Source organism: Anarrhichthys ocellatus, unplaced genomic scaffold (assembly GCF_004355925.1).
Source record: "Anarrhichthys ocellatus isolate YVR2014 unplaced genomic scaffold, GSC_Weel_1.0 scaffold82, whole genome shotgun sequence".
NCBI lineage: Eukaryota > Metazoa > Chordata > Actinopteri > Perciformes > Anarhichadidae > Anarrhichthys > Anarrhichthys ocellatus.
The window spans coordinates 1237564-1261357 of NW_022280112.1; the positions used below are offsets into that span (position 1 = coordinate 1237564).

The window sequence follows — 23794 nt, forward strand, 5'->3', positions numbered from 1 at the left end:
TATATATATATATATATACTGTAGCGTGAACGGATCCCGCCCTGGGGAAAGCGGGGTAGGCTTGCGCACCTAACACGGTGGTAACTACGTCGGCTGTCCGACCTGCGTGGGTTAGTTTCCTCACGGAGGTGTCGGAACTATAACGTCGGCCTTTTTATCTCACCCCGTAGCTGAGTCGTTAGGATTTCGGAATTATTGTCTTTCTGAAAGTCTTTTACGGCTATACGCCCTAGGCGCTCTCAGTAGGATGTAACCCTAACACCCAGTATTAATAGTTATGTACATCGTCTATACTTTACTATTGCCTACCCAGATAGCAAAATTCATCCGGCCCATTGTTGGGCCACATGATTGCGTTTCTTCTGGCCCAGTATACGCCCGGGTCCTCGGCCCGAAACTGGCCAATATACAGCATGACTATCAGATGAAAACGTAAGTGGGCCTGACCTGGCCCGATGCGTTTAAACATATTGTAAAATGCTGTGGCCCAGTTCTGGCGCACATACAACATTCTAACTTTTTATAATTAACCCCAGCTTTGGCCCAACACTGATATCAGATTACGAATGTGCTGCTGGCCCAGACCTGGCCTATGTACTGCATGATGGGTTGTCTTGTTGCCATGGAGACCTAAAATCCCACCCCACCTCTTGGCTAACCTCTGTTCCACGGGGTATTTTTGCATTTCTTTCATCATGTGTCTTAAAAGCTGAAACGTGATAAATTAATAATATTAATACAATTTCGCTGAGCTGCAGTTTTTAAATGCTAAAATGTTGCCATAATGTGTTTATACAAAAACATTAGCAAGTGCTAATACGTTGTAGATTGCATCTTGCTTAAAATATAAAGAAAATACCAAAATACCCAGTATCATATTTTAGCTTTTCACACAGACAGACTAAAGAAAAAGCAAAAACACATTGAGGAACAGAGGATAGTGCAACACAAATTACCCCTGATAAGTACACAAATATGTTGATATAGATGTATGTGTATTTCTGTTAGAAATCAAAAACAAATATACAATTCAACTCAATTTTAATTAAAATTTTGGTCAGTATTGATGTATTGAACAGATTAAAATGTGTAATCTTTTTTTTTTACATTCAACACCAAGTTCATGGAGATGACACTAAGATTTTGGCTCGCCGTCTTCTGCCCCCTTCTCGATCCGCTGCCAGCTGCAGCCACCTCTTCATAAACATCTCAACCTCACGTTCAGAAGCCCTCGATGTTAGAGGGTTCTTGCTTACGGCAGCTGATGTGGAAAAAAGTTTCCAAAGACATTAAAGTTTCTGTTGGTACAGACAAACAAAATGAGGTGAAATTCTATCTGAACTATGAGGAGTATTTACCGATTACAGCTGTCTTCAGGTGTAGGGAAGCCATGGAGGTTTTCCCATTCACTCTGGTGTCCTTGGCGAGGGTGTTTGTGATGAGGTGCTTCACGAGACGCCAAACTGTATCTTTCACATCACTTCCACCAATCAGGCTGAGGTGGATTATCTAGAGTATGAAAAAATAATGTATACGTGTGCCTCTTGTCAGAAAGAATACACTCCCTCACTCACTCACTGTCTCACTCACCAGTTTTGATCGAAAGTCAGATTCCTGAAGTTGGCTTTCAAGACTTTGGAGGCCTTGCTGGTCCTTTACTGGCAGGAGACCCTCATCTATTTCAAATTGAGACACATCTTCTTTTCTTGCATGCAGAATCTGTAGGATGTGTGTTTGCTGCTCGAGAATCATCTCCTGCTTAGTGAGCATTTCCCGCATTAATGCTGAAAAAGAAATGTGTAAAATATGACAAACATGACATACAACTCGATGACTGGGTTTTTTGTTAGTTTTTAAAAAGATGAGACGGAGCTGTCCCCTCCTCGACATACCACTACTAAATACATATAGGAGAAACACTAAAACAATACATAAATGATCTACCACTTACAGGTTGTAGTTTCAAATAGGCCCTGAGGATTCCAGGATGGCACAGGATCAGGATCTTAGATTTGGGTAGAAAAAAAATAAAGTTTTTAGTCAAACATAAATACTTCAAACATTTAGACACCTCCGTTTAATGAATGATTGTGTTTGCAAAAGATATTTTGATGGAAATATATAGGACATTTTGGCCAAAAAAGTTGTGGTTTCACGGCGGTTTGTGTGGATGACAATTTATTGAGCTAAGCTAAATTGAGCATCTGCTGGCTGCATCTCCATATTTACAGTGCAGACATGAGTGGAGTCAATCAAAACATCTGACTCTCAGCAAAAAAAGTAAATCAGCATTAGATTTTGGCACTTTACTTTTAGATCATGGAGTAATGATAGTTAGATTATGTTTATGTTTATCGCTTCTACTTCAATATCACCAGTGGTCAGTGACTTAATGAACAAAAATAAATGTTCATTAGAGAGCTCCCACTTGCTGAACTGTCTTGCTGTGTTGAACTATTTACATTTTACAACCATGTCCTCTCCTCAATGCACTGTGTTCAGCAGCCTGCAATTCAGTCGAAGTTTCACGGTATTTTGTCACATGACTCTTGGTCTCCGCCAAATCAATCATGGCTTCTAAGTTGTGCTGAGGAACGCAGAATTAAACGCTTTTGACAGAATCTGGTTAAAGCTAAAGGATTTCTCATGGCGAGATTTTAAATGAGACATGTGGAATAAAATGTGTTTGATGAAATATCACAATTTTACTTTCCAAACACTCCAGGAAGAACTTTGTTGGGTCGTCCCGGACCCCTGCAATACTGACATTAAAGAGATGCTTCACAGGCCGGCTTTTTTTCTTTTACTCTGAACAAAGTGACTTATAACACAACAGTGTCGGCGCCAACAGCGGCCAGCTCCCCAATTTGAACAGACATCGATTCACCATGTTACTAATGTTACCTCGGCTGCCGGCCAACCGGAATGATATTACCCCATATCTCATGTCCCCACGTTATACACAAAACATACATAACGCTGCATACATTACTGCCGTAAAGAGGCTGTGTAAAAATGTTATAACTGGCTTGTACGTGAATGTAACCGCCATACTGGACCGTGTTTAGCCGGGTAAACAGTATTCCACAGCACACCAGGAAAGACTGGCCTGTGTTAAACAAATACAATTCAAGTGTCCACTATAGCGCTGGCGCATTGCCGAAGCAGTAAAGGCTGCATGTAGCCGTAAACATCACGTTATACCGGTTTAGTGGGGCTGACACAGCTTTCTACACAGTTAATAACGTAGCTAACAAAGCTAAATTTGGTAGCTAGCTAGTTGAACACATTGAATTCATCTGTCAGTTGAAATAGGTCAGTGCACATTACTGATAACATTGGTTGTCTTGTAAAAAAACACACTTACCTAACCAGGCAAACTTCAAGTCAACAAATAGTTCGACAATGTCCAACTTCGGTCCCACGTAGTTAAACTTTCCCTCCACAAGATGTCCGACCACCACGCTCCGCATCGCTTTTAGCCCCGATTCAGACGCGAAAACCCCATACATGACAGCAACACGCATGCGCGCCATCGTTACGCAGTTTCCATCAAGAAAATTAAGGCTCCACTCAGAAATGCTTGTTAAACCGTTTTGAAATTACTTACTAGGGCAACGGTAGGGAGGAGTTTGCTGGCCAGGCACGTTTTTGTTAGTAGCATATGGCAAAGCTTTGTTTCTGAGTAAGGTTAATTTGAAAACATTTATGAGATCAACGATTGCTAGTTGGCTTTTTTAACAGTGTACCTAACTCTAGATTTATCTATCACCCCCCTGGGTCTGTTGGGATGGCCCAACGGACCGGTTCCTGGCCCTTAGAGGTGTGTACTAAAAAAAAAACCTTGCAGTTTGGCTGTACCGAATGGCGAGCTCGCAGCTCTTCCGATTCAAGCAGTGGCAGTTGTCGGGACCCTTTTCGCGTGGGTTTCAACTCCGGCTGTCGAATGGTTGGAAGGGCTGGATCTCGTTCTTGCTTGGCGGTCAAATCTGAGATTTGTGGACAGTTCTAAGGATTCTCTGGTTTTCCTCTGTTCTGCTGACGCTTAATGGTGTTCACTGCGCAAGGTTGTGAAATTGGAGGCCAATTGTTCTGGGATTCCCAGGGTGTCCCCTGTTCCGTTGCAGGCTGGTTGATTGCAAGGGAGAGGTCAGAGTGTCATACGCCTTTCGTCTGAGCGTTTTTCAGCGAACAAATGAAAGACTTCTGATTTGGTGGTTGTCAGATTTTGGCGGTTGTAGGCATGCGGGCGGAATGGGTGGACTAGAGTCGGGATCAGGCTCTGGGAGGGGCATTGGCTGTCTATGTTCCTGGGTGACGGCGACTTGTCCATCTGGAACTGGCACACGGCACATCTTTCCTAGACCTAAAGTGAATCTTTCCTTGCTGAAAGACTCCTGATACTGTACATCCACATACAACTTTGATGCTTTTTGGCTAATGTCATTGTAATGTTTTTAAAGCTCAACTGTTTCTTAAAGAATTTATGTTTGGCTTCATAACGCATGCACCACATGTGCAGAACTGGGCCGATGTTCCTAATATTACAAGGGTGGTGTATCATAAAGTGATGCTTTGGCAAGAGATTGATTGCAGGAAATAGGTGCTTGAATAGGCGGTGATGATCAATGATTAAATGTTTGAGGTAAATGGTCATGCCTTCTGACAGGACTGATGAAAATACAATGTTCCCGATCTGTAGAAGCACAAGTAGAAGATACCAGTGTTTATCATGTCTGTATTAAATCACCAAATATCAGAGGCATATTACGCAATAAGCACCAAGACTGTATGGCATTCAACCCCAAATCATTGCTTGCATCAAACAACTTTACTCTTGGTGGACAGTTTCGCTGCTGATTGAAACCATAGTCAAAGGCATGTATTCTACCCGCCAGTTGTTCAGCATTTAATTAAGAAGTTGTCCTGGATGTACTGCAGAACACATTTGACCTCAAACTGGGCAACTCCCTCTAAAATATCATACATTATATCTACAGAAAAATTGTTGGCTTTGTTGAAATACTGAAGTGAATTCAACAGACAAATGCGTTTCACACCATATAAATGAGGTAGCGTAGGATTTGTTTGTATAGTTTGACATGCTGCGTATGCATTGCGACAGTTTTTAGTACAAATTCCGGGTCATCTTCACAGAATACAGTTTGAAAACAATGTTTCTCAAGGAGACAGAAAGGACAGCAATATCGAGGCCCAAATGACTCCACAAAGCCAAACAGGCAGTGCAACCTGAGATTATCCTCAGTGACCTGAACTATGACACCATGAATCACATATTTAAACATTATAATTGTAAGTCCCTCTGTCTCCAGTACTTTCAGATCATTGACGAGTGGCTCAAGTATCAAATTAAACCATAACGTTTGATATCCTGTGCATGAAAAAGATTCACACGCTTCACAGAGATAGGTTGAACCAAAAAGGCAGGCAACTTTCATAGCTGCTGTGCATACAACTTTGTACATCAAATGTTTGGTGCAGACTGATGGGTTTTGAGGTGTAGGTCATTTTGCAATGTTACAATTTCAATCTCCACCTGTCCAACAAGTTGAATGTAGCACTTAGTTGCTCAGCAATGCATGTCATGTCCACATGCATGAAAGTATTTGAAACGAATGCTCAAGTTGATCGAAGTCACGAATCCTGTTCTCAAACTCTTGCCCTAGTCTGTTTATGACTTAAGAGTACTTTTCTACAGCTTTGTCAAAAGCCCCAGATGCAGAAGCATTGTCATTCAACACTGACTGTATGGAGGGAAAGTGCAGCACTTTTCTTCTCTGTAAATGCACAGAGAAAATGTTCATCTTAGCTTTAAATGCGTTTACAGCGCTTATCATGTCAGCGACAGTTTTACCTTTGCCTTGCAGCTCACAGTTCAAATGGTTCAGTTTCCCAGTGATGTCCGTTAAAAAGGCAAGGTCAAGTATCCACTCAGTGTCCTCGAGCAGCGAAGGTGTCTTCCCCTTTGGATTGCATGAACTCTTTGATTTCGCCCAAAAGTGACAAAAAATGCTGCAAAATCCGTCCCCTGCTGAGCCATGGGATTTCTGTGTGTAGCAACAGGTCACCATATTCAGCTGACAGCCCCTCCAATAGCACCTTGAATATCCTGTGTTGTTTGGCTTTGGAGCGGATGCCAGTTATGATCTTCACGACAGGAGTCATCACATGATCAAAGCCTTTTGGACTTTTGGACATAGCGCCTGCTGGGGAATGATGCAGTGGTAATGTAGAATTTTTGGGAAGTCTGGGTCACCTTTGCATTGCGCAATGAAGCCTGCATGCCGGCCCGTCATAGCGGGAGTGTCACGGGGCATGATGGAGGACTCAAACGCAGACCAGAAGTAGAGTGAAGTGGGAATTTCATGAACACCTACAAGAACACACAGGGAATCCAGGGACGAGACAAGAGACGAGGGGGCAAATCCAGCAGGACGAGGCAGGGCAGGCAGATGTGGGAAACCGGGAACAGGACAAGACAAACGGCCGGGTAGAACAGAAACAATGACCTGGCAGTGAGTATTTATTTTATTTATTTAAAAAGGGACCATGTACAGTTTAAACATAAATGTATCCATTCAATGCACTGTACCAGATTGTAGCTTAAGCTAATTTGCATCTGCAGTCCCTTGGCAGGTCAAACAAGGACAAGACAATAACACAGTAAAAGGAAAAGACATAATACAGAGATATACCACAAAAAACATACAAGACACCCAATACAACGCTACACACAAATAGCACATCAAAAATGAATGTGTGTCAATAAAATCAAGTCTTAAAAGACCACAAGAATTGAGGTCAGTGTGTGCAGTGTTGTGCAGTTTTTAAAATACTTTTTAAGTTGGCTTTAAAAGTGCTAATAGTGCTGCAGCTCCTCACACCTTCAGGCAGGGTGTTCCACTGGTGTGTTGCTTTTACAGTGAAGGCAGATTGACCAAAAGTAGTGCGGCGAAATGGTATTGTACAGTCTCGTGTAGAGGATATTCTCGCTGATCTAATAGAAGTTGCTGAGCGAGTATATACAAAGTCACGGAGTGGAGGAGGGGCCAAACCATTTAAAAGTCTATAGACCAGACACAAATTTGAGAACAATCTAAAATTGTTATTATGCTTCTCCAATACCCTACAATGGTGAAACTGCAACGGCCTTTTGTCCAGAATTTTTATTGTTTGCTTATATAAAGATTCGAGAGGTCTTATGGCTGTTTCACCAGCCTGCCCCCAACATGTAATGCAATAGGACATATGAGAAAGGATCATAGCATGCATAAATATCTTTGCTGCATTTGGAGAGAGACAGTTTCTGATGTGTCTAAAATTTGCTAGGTTGTATTTTATGAGTGAGTGAGAGACAGGGGTTTGAACAGGTGAGGGGAGTTGTGCTGATGAGGAGGGAGTGCTTGATTAGAGTGAGGAGGGTGAAGCTACACAAAGACACACAGAACACACAAGGCAAAGCCTGATCGTGACAGGGAGCCCCGTCTGTTGTCAGCAGCACCAGCTTTTCTAATGGTACCTTTTTCTCCACAAAGAACCTCTTCACCGCATTGTAGATGTCAATTCCCCTCGTTGTTGTATTCAGGAGCAGAAGTGTGAGGACTTCTTCTTTTGTGGAGAAATCATCAAACACCATTCGGATCAACGTCATCAGCTGAGCTGTACTGGTGCTGTCCACGGACTCATCGCACTGGATGCTAAATCACCTGCACTTAACCAGATCCCGGTCCAGTTGCTCCGTCAAGTTTTCGGACAAAGCCGACCCTCTTCTAACCATCGTACTTGCCCCCAGTTGGACATCGGAGAGAGTGGAGATGGTATCGGGACCATTCTTCTCGTCTTTGAACACAGTGTTTGCAGCTATCATCATTGCTTCTTTCAAGACCTCCCTGTCCAAAAAGGCTTTATTGTTCTTTATCAAAAAATTCACAGCTCTAAACGAAGCTTCAGTTGCTTTTTGTGATTTTATCATCGGTCTGGTGAAAAAAGATGTTTGCCCAAAGCTGCCTTTAATTCACTGGCTTTTTCTGTCCGTAGTGCGCTGCTAGGTGGGTAGTTAGCACGGAAGCTTTTGTAACACATTGTGCCGCTTTGCCGTCGCAACAGTTACCCCGCAAATGAGACACAGATTTTTCTTTCACTGTTGTAAAAAATAACTCTTCCTCCCAATCATTGTGAAAATAGTATGTTTTCTTTCCCTTTCGGCCATGTTTTCTTTAGTTTGGGGGGTAAAAATCACATCTAGCTCCCCAGCGTAGCTCCGCCCGCTTCCTTGTCTCAGCAAAGAGTGAGATGGCGGTTTATATGTTGAATATTGAACTTTGACTTCAGACAAAGTCAGAGTTCATATATACATAAAACATTTTTGTTTTTAAAATGATATATTAAATATTAGCATTTTAAAATCTACATTAATGCAAGCATTTTTGATTCAAAAAGAACAGCAACTAAAATCTTTAGACGGAGCTCCATGGTGACTAGTGATTTTTTTTTTTAGAACATGCCTTGCTGGCGACTCACGTGCTCCCTGCGGTCGACCAGGTGCCCATGGGCACCGTGTTGGCTACCTCTGCTCTCGTGTCACTTCTCGTTCTAAGAAAAAAAAATGTCGACAGCCAAAATGCTGAACTCGAGGTTTCAAAACGTCAGTCCACAAAATTGAATTACCCCAGTGAGAGCTATTTACAATACAATACCATGTGTAACCCATTCAACAGTAAAATCCAACACATCATTGGTAGAATATATAGAGACCTGCTTCATAACTAGTAGGTAGGCTCTTTAGTCTGATACATGTGCATACATTACTGGTTGATTTGCTTATGAATACATTAGTGTCAATTCGGAATATAAAGAGTACTTTAACAGGCAAACTTGTCTAAGCTCTATGGTCCTACAAATAGGGAGGAAACACGTGCAAGGCCTGAAGAGGCCGTCAGTTTCAATCAGCCGGGCTCCACCCGGGTCCCTGATTAATCTGCTGTTAGTGCTAATAGCAGGATCACTGGAGGAGGAAAGGCTGCCTGGTAGGAGGGTGGCAGAGGGAATCACATGACCTTATGCCACTAAAACCTTTAGCTGGATCTGTGGAGAAGGACAGGTTTAGAAGATTATGACGACAGAGCTGGAGTCCTGCTTGGACCAAAGGGGTTACAACCAAACAAACACATGCACGTCTCAGCAATTACCAATTTCCTCCAGCAGGCAAACAGGCCACTCAAATGAAGGAGCATGTTTGCACTGCTTGTCCTAAAAACACTTCACACTGAGCTGTACCAAGCACAGGCTGTGGACAGGCCACATGTCCAACTAAAATAGTGGATAATGAGGTTCTATGAAGTCTAGTGTGTTCAGAGTTGGTCCGAAGGTTACTGGGCTAAATTTCTGCCCTCACTTCTACTAAAAAAGTATAATGTAGAGAGGAATCCTGACCAAGCTCTATAGAGTTATATTTGCACCTTTTGTACATTTTTAAAACGGGGGAGAAGAGGAAAACATTTTATATGATTATAATGTTATAGATAGAACTATGAAAATAAAGAACACCGTAGGCTTCGAAATATAGTGCATTAACATTTCAATGTGTATTGCAGTGGAACAGCATTACACCAAATAACCCTTATGTCTAAACAATCAGTAAATTCCTTTTCTATAGACGGGCACTCTCATCCATAGAAAAAGTCTGATTATTAATATACAACCACCTTCCTCAGAATAGTCTTACTAGAATGAAACGGAAAGGTGGGCAAACTCAAACAGTTAAACCAAAACGGGCTAAGAAGTTAGAGCCATGTAGCGTTGTTGCTGGTAGCAAATTTAATAAATAATTATTAATATCAATTTATGTAACTATTATTAGTGATTCAATTATGATTCCTAAACCCATACATTTGCATAACATAATGATGGTACTTAGCTTACTCCATAAGCCACCATTAGTTTGACAAACAGAATGTAACATAAGATTAAATTTTGGACGCCACCCAATTTTGGACAAATTGGGAAAACTTCAGAGTTAGTCAGACTTACTGACAGAGTCGTGATACAAAGAATGATACCAAATAGTTTGATAAGAATCACTGAATAAAACCTGATCAATTAAAGATTGAATTAATTAATGAATAAAACAATTACACAACATAGATAGACCTCGTTATCATGACACAGACAGACTTCCGTAGATATACATGTGTACCTTTATACATAATAAATGAATGGATAGGATTAAACTCAACATTCCAGAACGTCCCACCTTGGTCTTGTGCTGTGGTTGAGATACAACTTGCAAGAAGAGTAATTAAAACATCCAGTTTATATGCCAGGAAACTACAAGAATTGTAAACAGAGTTGGCTGTCAGACGATCCTATTGCTGTCAATGCAATGTGACCTGTGTGAATCAGATTTTATAAGATTGTATGCATAGCTCTTGTTTGTTTTATATGTTTAATAATTATTTTGCAACCTTACCTGAACCTGAGCATTAGCCACCTCTTTACTCTTCTTGGCTTGTTTGTAAAAAGCCAGTGTGAGGCAACAATGTATCATTGTCCACACGAGATGGACAGACCTACAGAGGTTCCATACACTGAGGAACGTATTATCCGTTATGTGACAAAAAGGTATGGTCGGTAATTGTAGAATACAAACATTTTTGTTATATTTGTTGACATTTTCTTCACATCTCAACAATCAATGAGTCAGATACTCAAAAAGGTTTGGTATCTCTGGCTGTCACAGGACTGTAATAAGCTCTACCTACTTACACCTACATGTCTACCTACCTACCTGTCTACATACCTGACTGTCTATGTATCTACTTGTCTGCATACCTGACTGTCTACATATTTACCTGTCTACATTTCTGACTGACTACCTATCCACCTGTCTACACACCTGCCGGTCTACATACCTGACTAGTTCCCTATCTATCTGTCTGTCTACCTTTGATGAAATCAAATAAGACTGCAGTGACCCTAAAGCATGTTTCAGATAAAACATTAGTGCTTTGATTGATTTGAATTCCTCCTCTATCAATCCCTCCTTTACCTTGCATTTGAAACTATTTTTAATGGACAATATGTGTAAACATATATCATAAAACAGAAATGCATTCGGAATATGATAAAACTTGTGACAAATCAAAATAAACAGGTTACACCATGACTTCATATTCATATTGAACCTTACCTTCATAACACTGCAGAGTTGGTTATGTTGCTGCAGTTCCTATATAGAACTCTCATGTTTGTTAGTCTCTCAGCAGGATGTATGAGCAGCTCTTGTGGCCTTTTGGGGTGGTTATCTATCACCTCATTGTCCTCATTACATATGTCTGCCTGACCTTTGCAGTGGCACTTCCATCTGTCGCTGTGGGGCATGGCTTCCCAACAAAAGCACATTGTGAGATCATTAGCATTCTTCACACTTCAAGTCTTAAAGTCATTGTTTGAAATATCTGTATTCAGAACTAACAACAGCAACATCAAGTGAGAAATACATTATGTAAAACACAAAAAGTTTTTGTTGAATATTCCAGAGAAGTTAAATTTTTACCTCAGCTTATTATTTTTAAAGGCACGGACGTTGTTTCACCTCCTTTTAGCAACATGAGTCGCATGTAACTTCTTTAAATCTGCACGTCCTTAATGCATAATTTCAGAGACCTATGACTGCGGTAACACATGCACCTTAAAAAAAAAAAGGACAGAGAGCTGATGGAAAGTTAAAACACAACATCAGAAAAGTGTATTTTCAGCCAGAAGAGATAAATATACTAGACAAGAAGAGGAAAAGAAGGACAATGATGACAGAAAAAGGGAAATCAACTGTGCAATAAGTAATGTGACAGACAGTCTTGGGAGAAACAGGTTGACATCTTTGGTCGTCATTTTGAAACACTTGAAACACAGCTGATCTACTACATCAGGACTGTGTCTGTGTCTATTCATTTTCTGTTATATTTTGAGAAACTTTACTTTCGATTAAAATGCTTGATATGGCACGGGAGAACCAGGACTGAGCAGAGCAGACTGTCAGACCCTGCTGCAGTGGAATTAGGTTTTCTAAAGGGATTCTGGTGCTCGGAAACACTACGGCTTTAGTCCACAGGGAACGCCAAAATAACCAGAAAAATAAAGTTCGTCATTGTAGCTTTAGCTGTTTAACTCTTTAGGTACAACACATGTTCTGTTTATATCATGTTTCATTGTGACTGACTGTGCAGCTGTAGTTGGAGCATTCAGAGCTATATGATTTCATGTTCTGTGCCTCTCCGTGTATTTCTTTCCCTCTGCAGCTCCACACAGACATAGACAATGGAGACAATGCAGTCAAGTACACACTGTCAGGAGAAGGAGCTGGGTCCATCTTCATCATTGATCAAATTACTGGAGATATACATGCGCTGGTGGGGCTTGACAGGTCAGTACTCATCAATATTAATAACAATTCAGAAATAAATGTCCTAAATGTAATGCAAAACTTCTAGTAGAGAAATTAGTGGCATCTAATAAACAGATTGATTTACATTGCATAGAAGAATTCATCTGAACAATGTGTCCCTGTTTATTACATTGTAATCAGTGAGTAAAGGATATCTATAGTAGCACATGAGTCTCTCCATCTTGGAATGGGTCATTAGAAATGATCTGCTTCAAACAGTAGAGTAGCAAAGACACTAGCTTAGCGTAAAGTGCTAACAACTGCTACCAACAATGATGAGCAAGGAAAAACAAACCCTTTCAAGTGTTGCTCTACTTAAGTGTTGATGTAATGGGAATCAATAAAGGTTTGAAATGTCCTTGGTTAGGTCCAGCTGGGTGAGAGAGCGTGTTCAGACACGTTACACAGCCCCCTCACTCGTTCTAATGTAGCCCTCTGCATCGTGTGGCTCAACTTATTCTTCAACACACTGCAGCGTCAACCAGCAATGTGCTGTATTGGCCAATCAAATATGATCAAGCACACTTTCCTGGTATATTACGTTATGCAATCATGGAAGGGCATACTTGTACAGTTTACGATTGTCGCTGCTCCGTTCCAAAGTTGTGAAATCCTGTCTCATAGTATTATGTAAAAGTGTGCCATGTTTTGGCAAATGAGAGGCCATTAAATTCCTTGATCCGGTACTCAAACTTGGCCTTCTAGAATCATACTGACAAGAGGCAGCGCTTACATCACAGCCACTTGTCTTTTATTTTCCACCTAAAAATGTTAAGACACCACTGAAGCAAGTTTAAATCACATCTAAATCAAAGTAGTGATAGAGGAGACCATCATTAAAGCATCATCAATGTTAGGCATTTTTTTCTGAATGTTTCTGCGTTAAATAGGCAAAAAACATATAGTATTGAGTAGCTGCTCAGCTTTGCTCACTTTGTGTCTTTTCATCAAAGGTAATACAAGCTACATTTAAATAATGACCATGGGTAGAATGTACGGCTAACCTTGCCAATCTTGCAAATTGCCAATTGCTATAATAAAGCTAACATGAGTAGTTTTGGAGTGTTATTCCTGTGGACAGCTGCTGTATAATTTACAAATTAACAAGCTAATAGGCCAAAGCAATGAGCTAATGGGAAACAGGTGTGTAAGGTGTTTGCAATTGCACTTTGACAAAAGAGGAGCGAGACAAAAATCTCTAACAGTATCGTCACACTACTGTATATTAATGCTCAGAGTATGGTACCAAACTAAGGCTGTTCATCTCTTATACCTTTGAGCACACCCATCTCAAGTGTCCTTATTTGTTCATACTCCCTTTGGCTAAGGCTCTTTCTCACCAAAGGTCCAGGCTTGTCCCATTCTGTGACTGGGATCAGGCAGTGAATGTACGTACATGTATGGCAGGACAAGTAAATGACCATTCCCTAGTTGAGGATTACTATATGAATAAAGGTTTTTTACAATTACGTACATTCAATTCTAGAAATGCCATCTGAGTATCCCATGGAGCCATCTAGACCTCTGCCATAATGTTGTAACAATACTCTGTGTCGGGGCAAATAGCAGATACAGCTAAAAGATCTAAATGCATGCACAGTGATTTCACATTTGAATCCTTTCAAGTACTGCAGTGTTCAAATCACACAGTTTGTAAGCTTTATTAAATTCTGCCAGGACGTAATCAACTATTTTCATTTCGCTTTCTGGTCAGACCCTAGAAATCTGGAGACATTTCATCAAAGCCTGGAACTTTGAAGTTCTACTGCTGATGATGGTAAAGGCATTATGATAGGTGTTTGAGACGATGCAGGTAAATGTTGACGAATCAAAGTTTTGGCAGGGTTATGGGCAGTAGTCCTTTCATGGACAGCTACGGGGAAGGGGGGAATATCCATGGTCTCAACGGCCCATTAATCCAAAACCCCAATAGTCCGAAAAAATGTCCCTTTGGGGTTTTGGAATAATGGCCGTTGGAACACTAGCATGGCACCCGGGTGGCGCAGACTTGTAATTTTTTTTACAAAAATTCTTACAAAACTGAGACCAATGTCCGAGGAGCAAATCAGCATATATCTAGAATGAGGGGTACTGGTTGTCTTTCTGGTCCCGGATCACTGACTGTTTTAGACCCTAGCTGTGTTTTGGCCTGTGACTAGTACGGTACAGAATCCTGTCCCATTAATGACCAAATTACAGTAACTTCGATCACAATTCCCACACCTACACAGGAAAGAAATTGCTTTGTCATCAATTTTAATAATCTGTCTACTATCGTCAGTCTACTAATTCACAAGTCGTCAAATATATTTTTTCTATCTGCTTCGATGCATTATATGTTACTTTTTACATTGCATTGCAGGACAAATTACACCTCCTGAATAATACAGTCATATTCACTGCTGGAGATTGACATTACAAAATGGGGAGCACACTACGAAGTGGTTAATCGTAACCAATATCATTAATTCTAACATAGACTGGGGGAAAAGCAGGCAGAAAAGGAGGGAGACATTGCAGGTGTTGCAATGACAATAATATTCTAATGTAATAACCTAATCGCAGCCCCCAGCAACGTGATCTCAGTTAGGTTCAAGAAAAACATTGCAGGTCTTAAAATAAGTACGTTAACGAAGTAAACATGCCACTAATGTCACTAACATAACAACCCTGTTGTTGAACTATAGTCTCTCTTGGTGTTTATACTACGTCACTAGCTCTGTACGTTGCATATATTAACGTGGGTGCTTCAGAATTCATGTGTCCATCACAACAAAGGACATTATTGACTTTCTAGTATTGTTTCAGTGGTGCTGACAAGTCATTTTAACACATGAAGTACCAACACCATGTAATATGCTGTTAAGAGGTTGTGATCGTGTCATGTATTTCTGTAAGATCAGGCCCACAGTATTCCCACTTTAAACCTAATCCCATACATTGTTATCCGTGGATTGTGTTCATTCGAGGGTAGTTTGTCAGTGGACAAAGAGAGGGACTTCCATTATTTCAACTATCCATATTTTGATTAGACATATTAATACTAGTGCATTAACATAACATGTGATATTTTACAGGGAGGAGAAGTCCTACTACACGCTGAAGGCCCAGGCTGTTGACACTTACACAGGCCTCCCTCTGGAGCCTCAGTCTGAGTTCATCATCAAGGTGCAGGACATCAACGACAACGAGCCACGATTTCCTGATGGTCCCTACAGCGCCTGTGTCCCTGAGATGTCTCCAACAGGTAGGACTGCTAGAAGTTGACTTAAGAGGGCATTTATTTTATTTATTTCATTTACTTTATTGGCATGAAAGTTTCAAGAAAACAATGTTGCCAGACCATCGAAATACAAAAGTACACTAATATTAATATGAATATTAACTCAACATTAAGGTCATGGACCGAGTGAATAGACCAGAGAGACAATGTTTATTTTTGGATTTTTTATTTTTATTTTAGAAAGGCAAAAGGAGGTAAAAAAAATACTTTTGGGTCAATAAAAAGATCAACATAACAGAACTAACAGAAGAGAGGTGAGTAGCACAAACAGACCTTTTCGACTGAGACATGGGGGAATCATATATGGTGGCTGATCAGGCCATTCACTCACAAACTGGCATAGACGTAACCATTTACACCAACTATAATCCTCACAAAACATGAACGTATATCGCTACCTAACATTAGGATGATACAATGCCAAAAACACTGTTTGTCCAAAGAATTAATATCAAAAATCACACGAGAAAATACTGCCCCTCCCCATGATGCAGGAGGAACATAGCATGGTCCAATTGACCATCAGCACTCTCTAAAACTTTAAGTAAATGAAACAGATGAAAAGCGTTACCAGCATGTCTCAAAACCGGTCAGAGTCAGAGAAGTTATTTCACCTGGCGTTATACAAAAAAACCAAATGTGGTCAAAGAGACCAGAGCTTAACCAAGAATGGACAGAATGTGAAATGTTAATTCTTCCCACAGTTCAAAACCAGGATGTCTCATGTGTTCAGAGACCTTGACGATTATTACAAGCAGCAATGTGAAGCACCACTATGAGACAAAGAACAACTCTTCTGAGCAAACCTACCCACTCAAATTCAAAAAGAGATGATCAGAATCCCAACACATTCATTCACTGGGAATGCGGCTGAAACAAGTGGTTTAGATAAGCACAGTCATAATCCCTGCAAACAATTTCCTCTCATTTTAAGCTGCAGGACAATTCAGTTAAGTTAAATATCATGAGTAGAATAATAATTACAAGCAGTCCAAAGGGAGGGCAGAGGTCACAAGCCATTTGACTGGCGCTCTCTTCACTGTTATAATCCTTTAGTCGTTGACTGGTGTGATTTTAGACAGGAAATAGACATTAAACTAGAAACTAAGCATTTTAACCCCTTGCTAACCTTTATAAACTAAACCATACATGGACGGATATTTCTAAATTAAGATTTTAGCTTCACCACGAACAAGCCGTTTTTTTCAAACAGGTCACATGTTTGTTGATTAATACAGCGTTAAGCTGCCAGTATGCTTCTTGTCGGAGGGTTGAACAGCTTCAGAACACCCTCCACACCTCTCGGTTATCAGATTAGAGGGAGCTGTGTATATTTTCTGTAACTTTCTGAAACCAATAATCTGGCATTCAACCCCCCCCCCCCCTTGTCTTCTCAATGCAACTTTGTGATCCTCTGCACCAGTGTGTTCTCATACATCTACACACTTCACAGGGACCTGCCTGATCAGATACAGGACTTTAATTCCTAAGGTTTTTGATTCACCTCAGTTCTTGGTTCAACTTGGATTTATTAAGTTAACACACACACTCACACTAAGCCAGACTTAGTGGCCCATCTGTCAGCTAAATGCCATTACTGAGAGGTAATTTAACAGTCAAGGTCTTTAGGCTTTAAGTTGTTAATGCTTCAGCTGAGAACCAAAGTGCTCTAAGAGAACAAGTGTGAGCCCAGTATGTTTCTGTTGCAGAGAAATACAGCAACAAACTGTATCTCGGATTAGCTGTGGTAGGGAACAGCAAGTATCCATATGATAAAAGCATAATCCTATCTATGAGGAATGCACTGCTAAGAATAGATGCAGCCATGTTTCTCTTTTTTTTTCCAAAGCTCCTGGAGGACCGTTTCCTGTGGAGCTGTGACTTCTCACGTTCTTTTTTTAAATAATACTCTTTCTAAAACATGCATTTGTATTGTAGCGGTACAGCTCTGTGCTGTTTCTTAAAGGGGAAACCCACCAATGTCACACATGAAGCTCACTTTAGTTGTCATGTGGAGAGCTACGTGGCTCCGGACAAATAACCCTGATGATGTCATTGGAGGAGAGAGGGAGGTAGAAATCAGTTAATGAAATCTCACCATGATGTTAATGTTTGAGTGACTTGTTTCAAAGTTGGTGGATAGAGTTGACAGACATAAAATGTAAAAAAGAAATATGAAAGGAAAGAACTTCAGAACTATAATGAGATTTCACCCAAAGAAACTTTTTTGGGAAATCACAAAGCAAAATTCACTTTAAAATGTTGCATAACGTCATCATTTCCAAATGTGTTGACGTGATGTTAAATTACCTTTTGAAGAGCTGAGACAGAAACACGGATGCTACTGTTTTGTCAGGACCCTTCTCAATTGTGTTTGGAGTCAGAGAGAAGTTTGTTGATTACTAGACTGGACATTCTATAACAATTACCCCGAAAGACATAGTCACGACATATGAATGTAATAATCCATTGAGTTACATGACAAGCATACATAATGCATGTACATAGATACCCTTATGACAAGCAAAAAGGGAAACTGACCATCTCATATTTTAGAGAATTACTTTCTCTAGTCCCCGATTAAGGTATATTGACTTTTCTGTTTTATATGTTTGGATACCTTATTTTTATATTGATTGTCTACTTTTACACACTGATAACTTAACTGTGTAAAAATGTCCATTGACCTGCTGAATGTCTGTCTGTGCAGAATGTTCAATAAAGACAAGAACTTGCTATTGAGATGCTATACAATGATTATTATTCTGTAGAGCCACAGCCAAGATGAATATTAATTTGATAAACACAGTGACACTTTGAAGATCACTCCCTGACTGTATTTTTTCCCTGTCCATCCAGAGTTTTGTCTTAAATTCATAGTTTTCAAAGACAACGTGCTAAAACAAGTCTACTGTAAGTGTCAAGAGTCAAAGTGGGGCTTTGAACTAGCTGAGACTGATGGCAGTGTCATAAACATCACCAACATAATTAATATAATGTGGTGGGGGGGCTCCTCCTGAAGTCCACTGTCCTCTCCACAGTTTTGAGCTTGTTCAGCTCCAGGTTGTTCTGACCACATCAGAGGACCAGCTGTTCAACCTTCGTATGTACGCAGACACGCAGACTCATCACCCTCTCTGAGGAGGCCGATGACCATTTCTTCTAATAGTTGTTGATACATTTCACTCAAACCACATGTGGACCTCCTGTGGTGCCATAGAACAGACAGATGACTGACAGCTTCAGCCTGAATAACTAAAAAATGCACCAGGACAAATCCTAGATGCTTGCCGTGTTGCCTTGACAATAAGGTGGTAACACACTATGTGCACTCACAGGACTCAGTGTCCTGACAAACCTCGACACTTTAGCACCGATCCACTGAACTGTGTGTCCATGTAAGTGTAGAATGTGTGTTGTTAGTTCAGGTTTTCCAGAGACTTTGATCATTTCAAGAGTCCAAATCTGATGTTGACTGTGTTTCATTTGTTTGGATGTTGTGTTCATTCATCCTGGGACTGATCAGCAACACATATGGAAGATAATCAGATTGTCTCTAAAGCTCCCTGTGTTGGCATTAACACAAGCTGTCATCTGAACCAAGCTGACACCTAAATACAATGTAACAGATACCGTTGTTTCTTTTTAAATATTTGTTTTGGGGCATCTCTCCCCCAGAGAAAGAGGTTGTACTCAGGTTATCACCCGGCTACCAAGGCGCTCCCCCTTAACAGCTATCTTAATGGTGAAGTGTGTAACACCTGGTGTAACACCACATGCTCCAAACAAACAAGCAGCATTTCACCTCCACTACTGGGTCCATACAATCTACATTTATAGTCACCAGTTATAAAATAGAAAGCCTTACAGCAGGGCAAGAACATGTCAAATTCAACCAAACTGGTTATCTTTTAATCTTCATGTGTAGCGTCGGCCTGAGGTTTACTTTAGCTAATCGGCTTATGCTTTGACTGTTTGTTTGTTGGATTAAATGGCAGAGACGAGAAAACCCATTTTTTTACCAATATGGTTATGATTGTGTCAGTCATGATTTGTCATGATTCTGCTCTTCCATGTCAATATGGTTTAGGTAGCCACATGTCTACCTAAATAATCCAATGTTTCAGGCAGCAGTATCTGCTGCATCTGGAGCCTTGTTTTACTCGTGTTCTTATTGTGCTGGACTGAATCAATGTCAGCCCATCGATGAACCCGACATACGTAAAACACTGTTACTACACGCTCTGATGCACTGATGATCATTAAAGGATCTCCAGGATCTGACACTGTATCAGTCACCATGATCAAATATGTCATTATAGTAAAAAAGTAATAATCTTTGGTTTATTTAATAAATGGAAGAAAATAACCTTTTACCAAAATATTTATTTTGTTATCTCGAAAAAACTTGAGACCTCGATATTCAATACACAGACAGAGATGTATTGTTCTGTTAGAAGAGAAAACACATAATTACATAACCTGTGTATGTGTCTGTGTTTGTTAAGGAACCTATGTGACTCAGGTGACTGCCACCGATGCAGATGACCCCACATATGGCAACAGTGCACGGATCGTCTACAGCATCCTTCACGGCCAGCCGTACTTCTCTGTGGACACCAAGACGGGTTAGAAAACGTTGATCGTCACGATTCCATTACTGCACAGCCATAACAAACCAAGAGTTATCCGCACAGTATAACTGCTCTGTGACTGCTGTGTGAACCCTCAGCTCAGTCATAACACAGCGAGTGAGTTTCTCCTCAGTCCTGCTGCTGAATGCTCAAACAAGCACTAAAGATTTTCAGTCCTATATCAGGCATCTCAGCTGAACGGTAAAGACTCTGAACAGTATGTCATGTTTGATTTTCACCCCGAGGAGCAGCATGGGTCACCCTCCTGCCTCTTCATAAGTACAGACTGCATCAGAGATTACGGCTTAAAACAACGAGGCTGTGACTGGTGAAAACGGTAGAAGAATGTTGGAAGCAATCAGCGACTGTGATTTTTCACTTTTCCACTTACAAGCCACTAAAGCTCTTCAACCTCAGTAAAGCGGTGTATATGAGAGAATTACCCCGACATCTCTGAATCCTCCCAACATTCTACCAGGTAGCTTCAGTCAGAAATAGATGTGTGCACGTCTTCACTTTGATTTGAGGAAGACTAACCTGATCCGCCTGATGGTTTGTTACACAGAAACTTCTTAGAAGCCGTCATTGTAAACTGTTTTGAGGAGGGCAGGGACTTTCAAGACTTACGTGGCAGCTGATTGGATGAGCCATCTGTCGATCAAACTCTGACCAAGCCAGTCGAGAGAAGATCAAAAGATCTTTTCCATGGAGAACAGCCTTCAGTGTCGTTCTTTGCTCTTCTTTCAATGAAGAAATACTCTGCAGCTCTGATAGAACTGATGCTATTGCTATTGCCATTGTTGTTTAGAACAAACAGTCACCTCTCACACACATCCTAAGCCACGCCCCTTGCTACCAATAGCTCTTCACAGGATTCTGATTGGTCCTTGCTCTGGCTTACCAGACACAAACATATTACTTGAACCTTGAAAGATCTTTTTTTTTGTGATATGTCATCAAAGTAAGAGGAAGATAATCTGTGTTTGAAATGTTATTAGTAATGACCATATAAGTATTCTGTCTTTTCTCTTCTTTGGTGTGCATCATTTTCCTTCTACTTACCTGTCTCTCCTCACCAGGCTACATGAGTAACCATGATAAGGTATTTTCTTCATACAATCACAAATATGCACAGTTTTCCAATATTTACATTCGTAAAGTTAAAAGTGTGTAGGAGGGGGAGGAGAGACAAAAAGATACAAATGGCGGACATAGTCTCGTAAGTGATTACGCCATGCGAGACTTGACAATGACGAAGGAGAGAGGGGAAAAAAAACGGACATAGTCACATACAGTAGTTACCTCATGCAATACTCCACAATGGCGGTGAGGCCGCAATTATTTAACGGGGAATAAGATACATATAATAAGATGTAGAATAAGATGTAACTTACACGTTACGTGTGAAAGAAATAAGGGTAACGGCGTATATGTGTGTGAGTGTGTGTTAGTTTGAAAAGAAGGAGAAAAGAGGAAGAAAGCTCTCAAAACAAGGCAGATCCTCACCGCAGCAGTAAAGTATAGTAACTTTAATATTATCACACAGAAGCCTGACTAGTGAACTCAGGTTTGGCAGCCGCAGCACTGAACCTTTAATTTCTAAAGTACAGTTTACCGACTTTACTCGCAATGGTAGATAGAAACAACAAAGCACAGCAGCGTGGAACAACGCTATCACAGCAGCAACAAGCACAACAGTTATGTTACACAACACTGAACGGGACTCAGTGGTCCGTAAAATACACACTAACACAGTTACACTTAAAACAAAACAAGGTTACAAACACTCTATGACCTATCTCTGCCCAGACAAAAGCCTCTTATTTAAGGTCGCTGAGTGGTAATTGGTTAGTTCTTCAAACTTGTTGGCGGAATTTCTCATTTCCTAGGATCGGTGATCGTGATTGCACTCTCTCAAGCGGTCAAGCGGCAAACTCATCCTCCGTATGACAGCGGGGATTTGTTCTTCGGACTTTTAGGCAGAATTTCTCCAATTCTAGGACCTGAGACCGACCCGGGTATACAGCGAGCTGATTCTAGTCATACACAACATTTGATGTATCATTCCATTACATTTCCATGTAATGCTGAACACTATCGTTCAGCATTACATGTTATTCACAGAGCTGCTCTCGAAGAAGCACCTTTCCCAAAACTGACCGGAAACCCTGATGAGACCGGGGAGCAGAGTTCTGTTGTCACAGTAATCTGAAAGGCACCGCTCATTCAGCAAAAAGGAGGCCACATTAACTGATGATAACTTCAGTCCCAACAACAAATACAAAAATGTACCCTTCGTTGACCAGTATAACCTTGCTTCTTAAAGATGTAAAAAAATATTTCCAAAAGAAAAAGCCAAATTTCAAAGATCAGCAGTCGAAAGTTACGAAGAATCACTTTATTTAATTGTATTAATATTAATTGTAGAATGCCAATTAGTCACATTAAAATGAATAAAACAATTTGTCAATTAAGCCCAATTTACCATATGACAAAAAAGATGAAGGGAGAAAATAGTGTCGGCTCCTTTTTTGAGATACACACCAACAATGTGAATTGAACATGTTTTTGTCTTTGTCACTAGACGAGCCCTGATCATGCACAGACAAGTTATGAATTAGCATTAAGTTAATGATGTATTTAAGTCCACCCTCATAATAGTAAAAAACACTAAAACTGATTTAGTAATTATATCAAACTCAACATTTGAAGTGATATGTACCACATAGCCCCTTATTCTGGGAGAACAAAGTCTGCAGGGCGCTGGGTAGCTTTTCATCCCAGTGTTTCAACGAATAACTGCTCCGAGCCCTTTTTTATATTTCATTATCTTGATAACATATCGCACTACCATCGCTCTTTTGCTTTGTTTTATCTATTTGGGCCATTAAATATTTGTTTTACATAGTGTTTTCACCATGAGCATCAACCGGAGGATGTCTGCTTCATACTTCTTGCTTCTTCTGGATCCTCCGCACGTCGTCCACAGATCTCTGATACACAAGTTTATCACTCACAGGTCCACACAAGTAAGACACAAGTCTATTAGAATCACAGATCATTGATACACAATACGTAAATACAAACCAGTTTAAGACAACTGTCAAAAAGTGCTTAAGAGGAATGCATTTTTTAAAACACCAAGTGTTGGTAAGCGTCCACTTCCTGTGGTGGTTTATGGTAAAAGTCTACCCCTGCCTTCACGTTAAAGCACATACTATATATTATAAGCAAGAAATGCTTGATTTGTTTCTGTTGAAATGACCTTTGTCTTGAATTTGTAATTTTTTTTTGTATTACATTAGATATGCATTACTAAATGTCAGTGGTGGGCCGTCAGGGCCAGCAAGGCCTTCTCTGCTGGCCTAGACAGAATCACAAAGTTATAGCTATTTTATAATTTAATCATTTTTC

General features: G+C 40.4%; 1 protein-coding gene across 1 annotated transcript in view; it reads left to right on the plus strand.

Moving 5' to 3' along the window:
* Positions 1-23794, plus strand: part of LOC116398344 (cadherin-12-like) — an 87406-nt gene that overhangs the window by 35370 nt on the left and 28242 nt on the right. The window contains exons 4-6 of the mRNA XM_031874567.1: positions 12318-12442; positions 15541-15710; positions 20255-20374. Coding sequence (XP_031730427.1) covers positions 12318-12442; positions 15541-15710; positions 20255-20374 — 415 coding nt within the window. The remainder of the gene's footprint in view (positions 1-12317; positions 12443-15540; positions 15711-20254; positions 20375-23794) is intronic.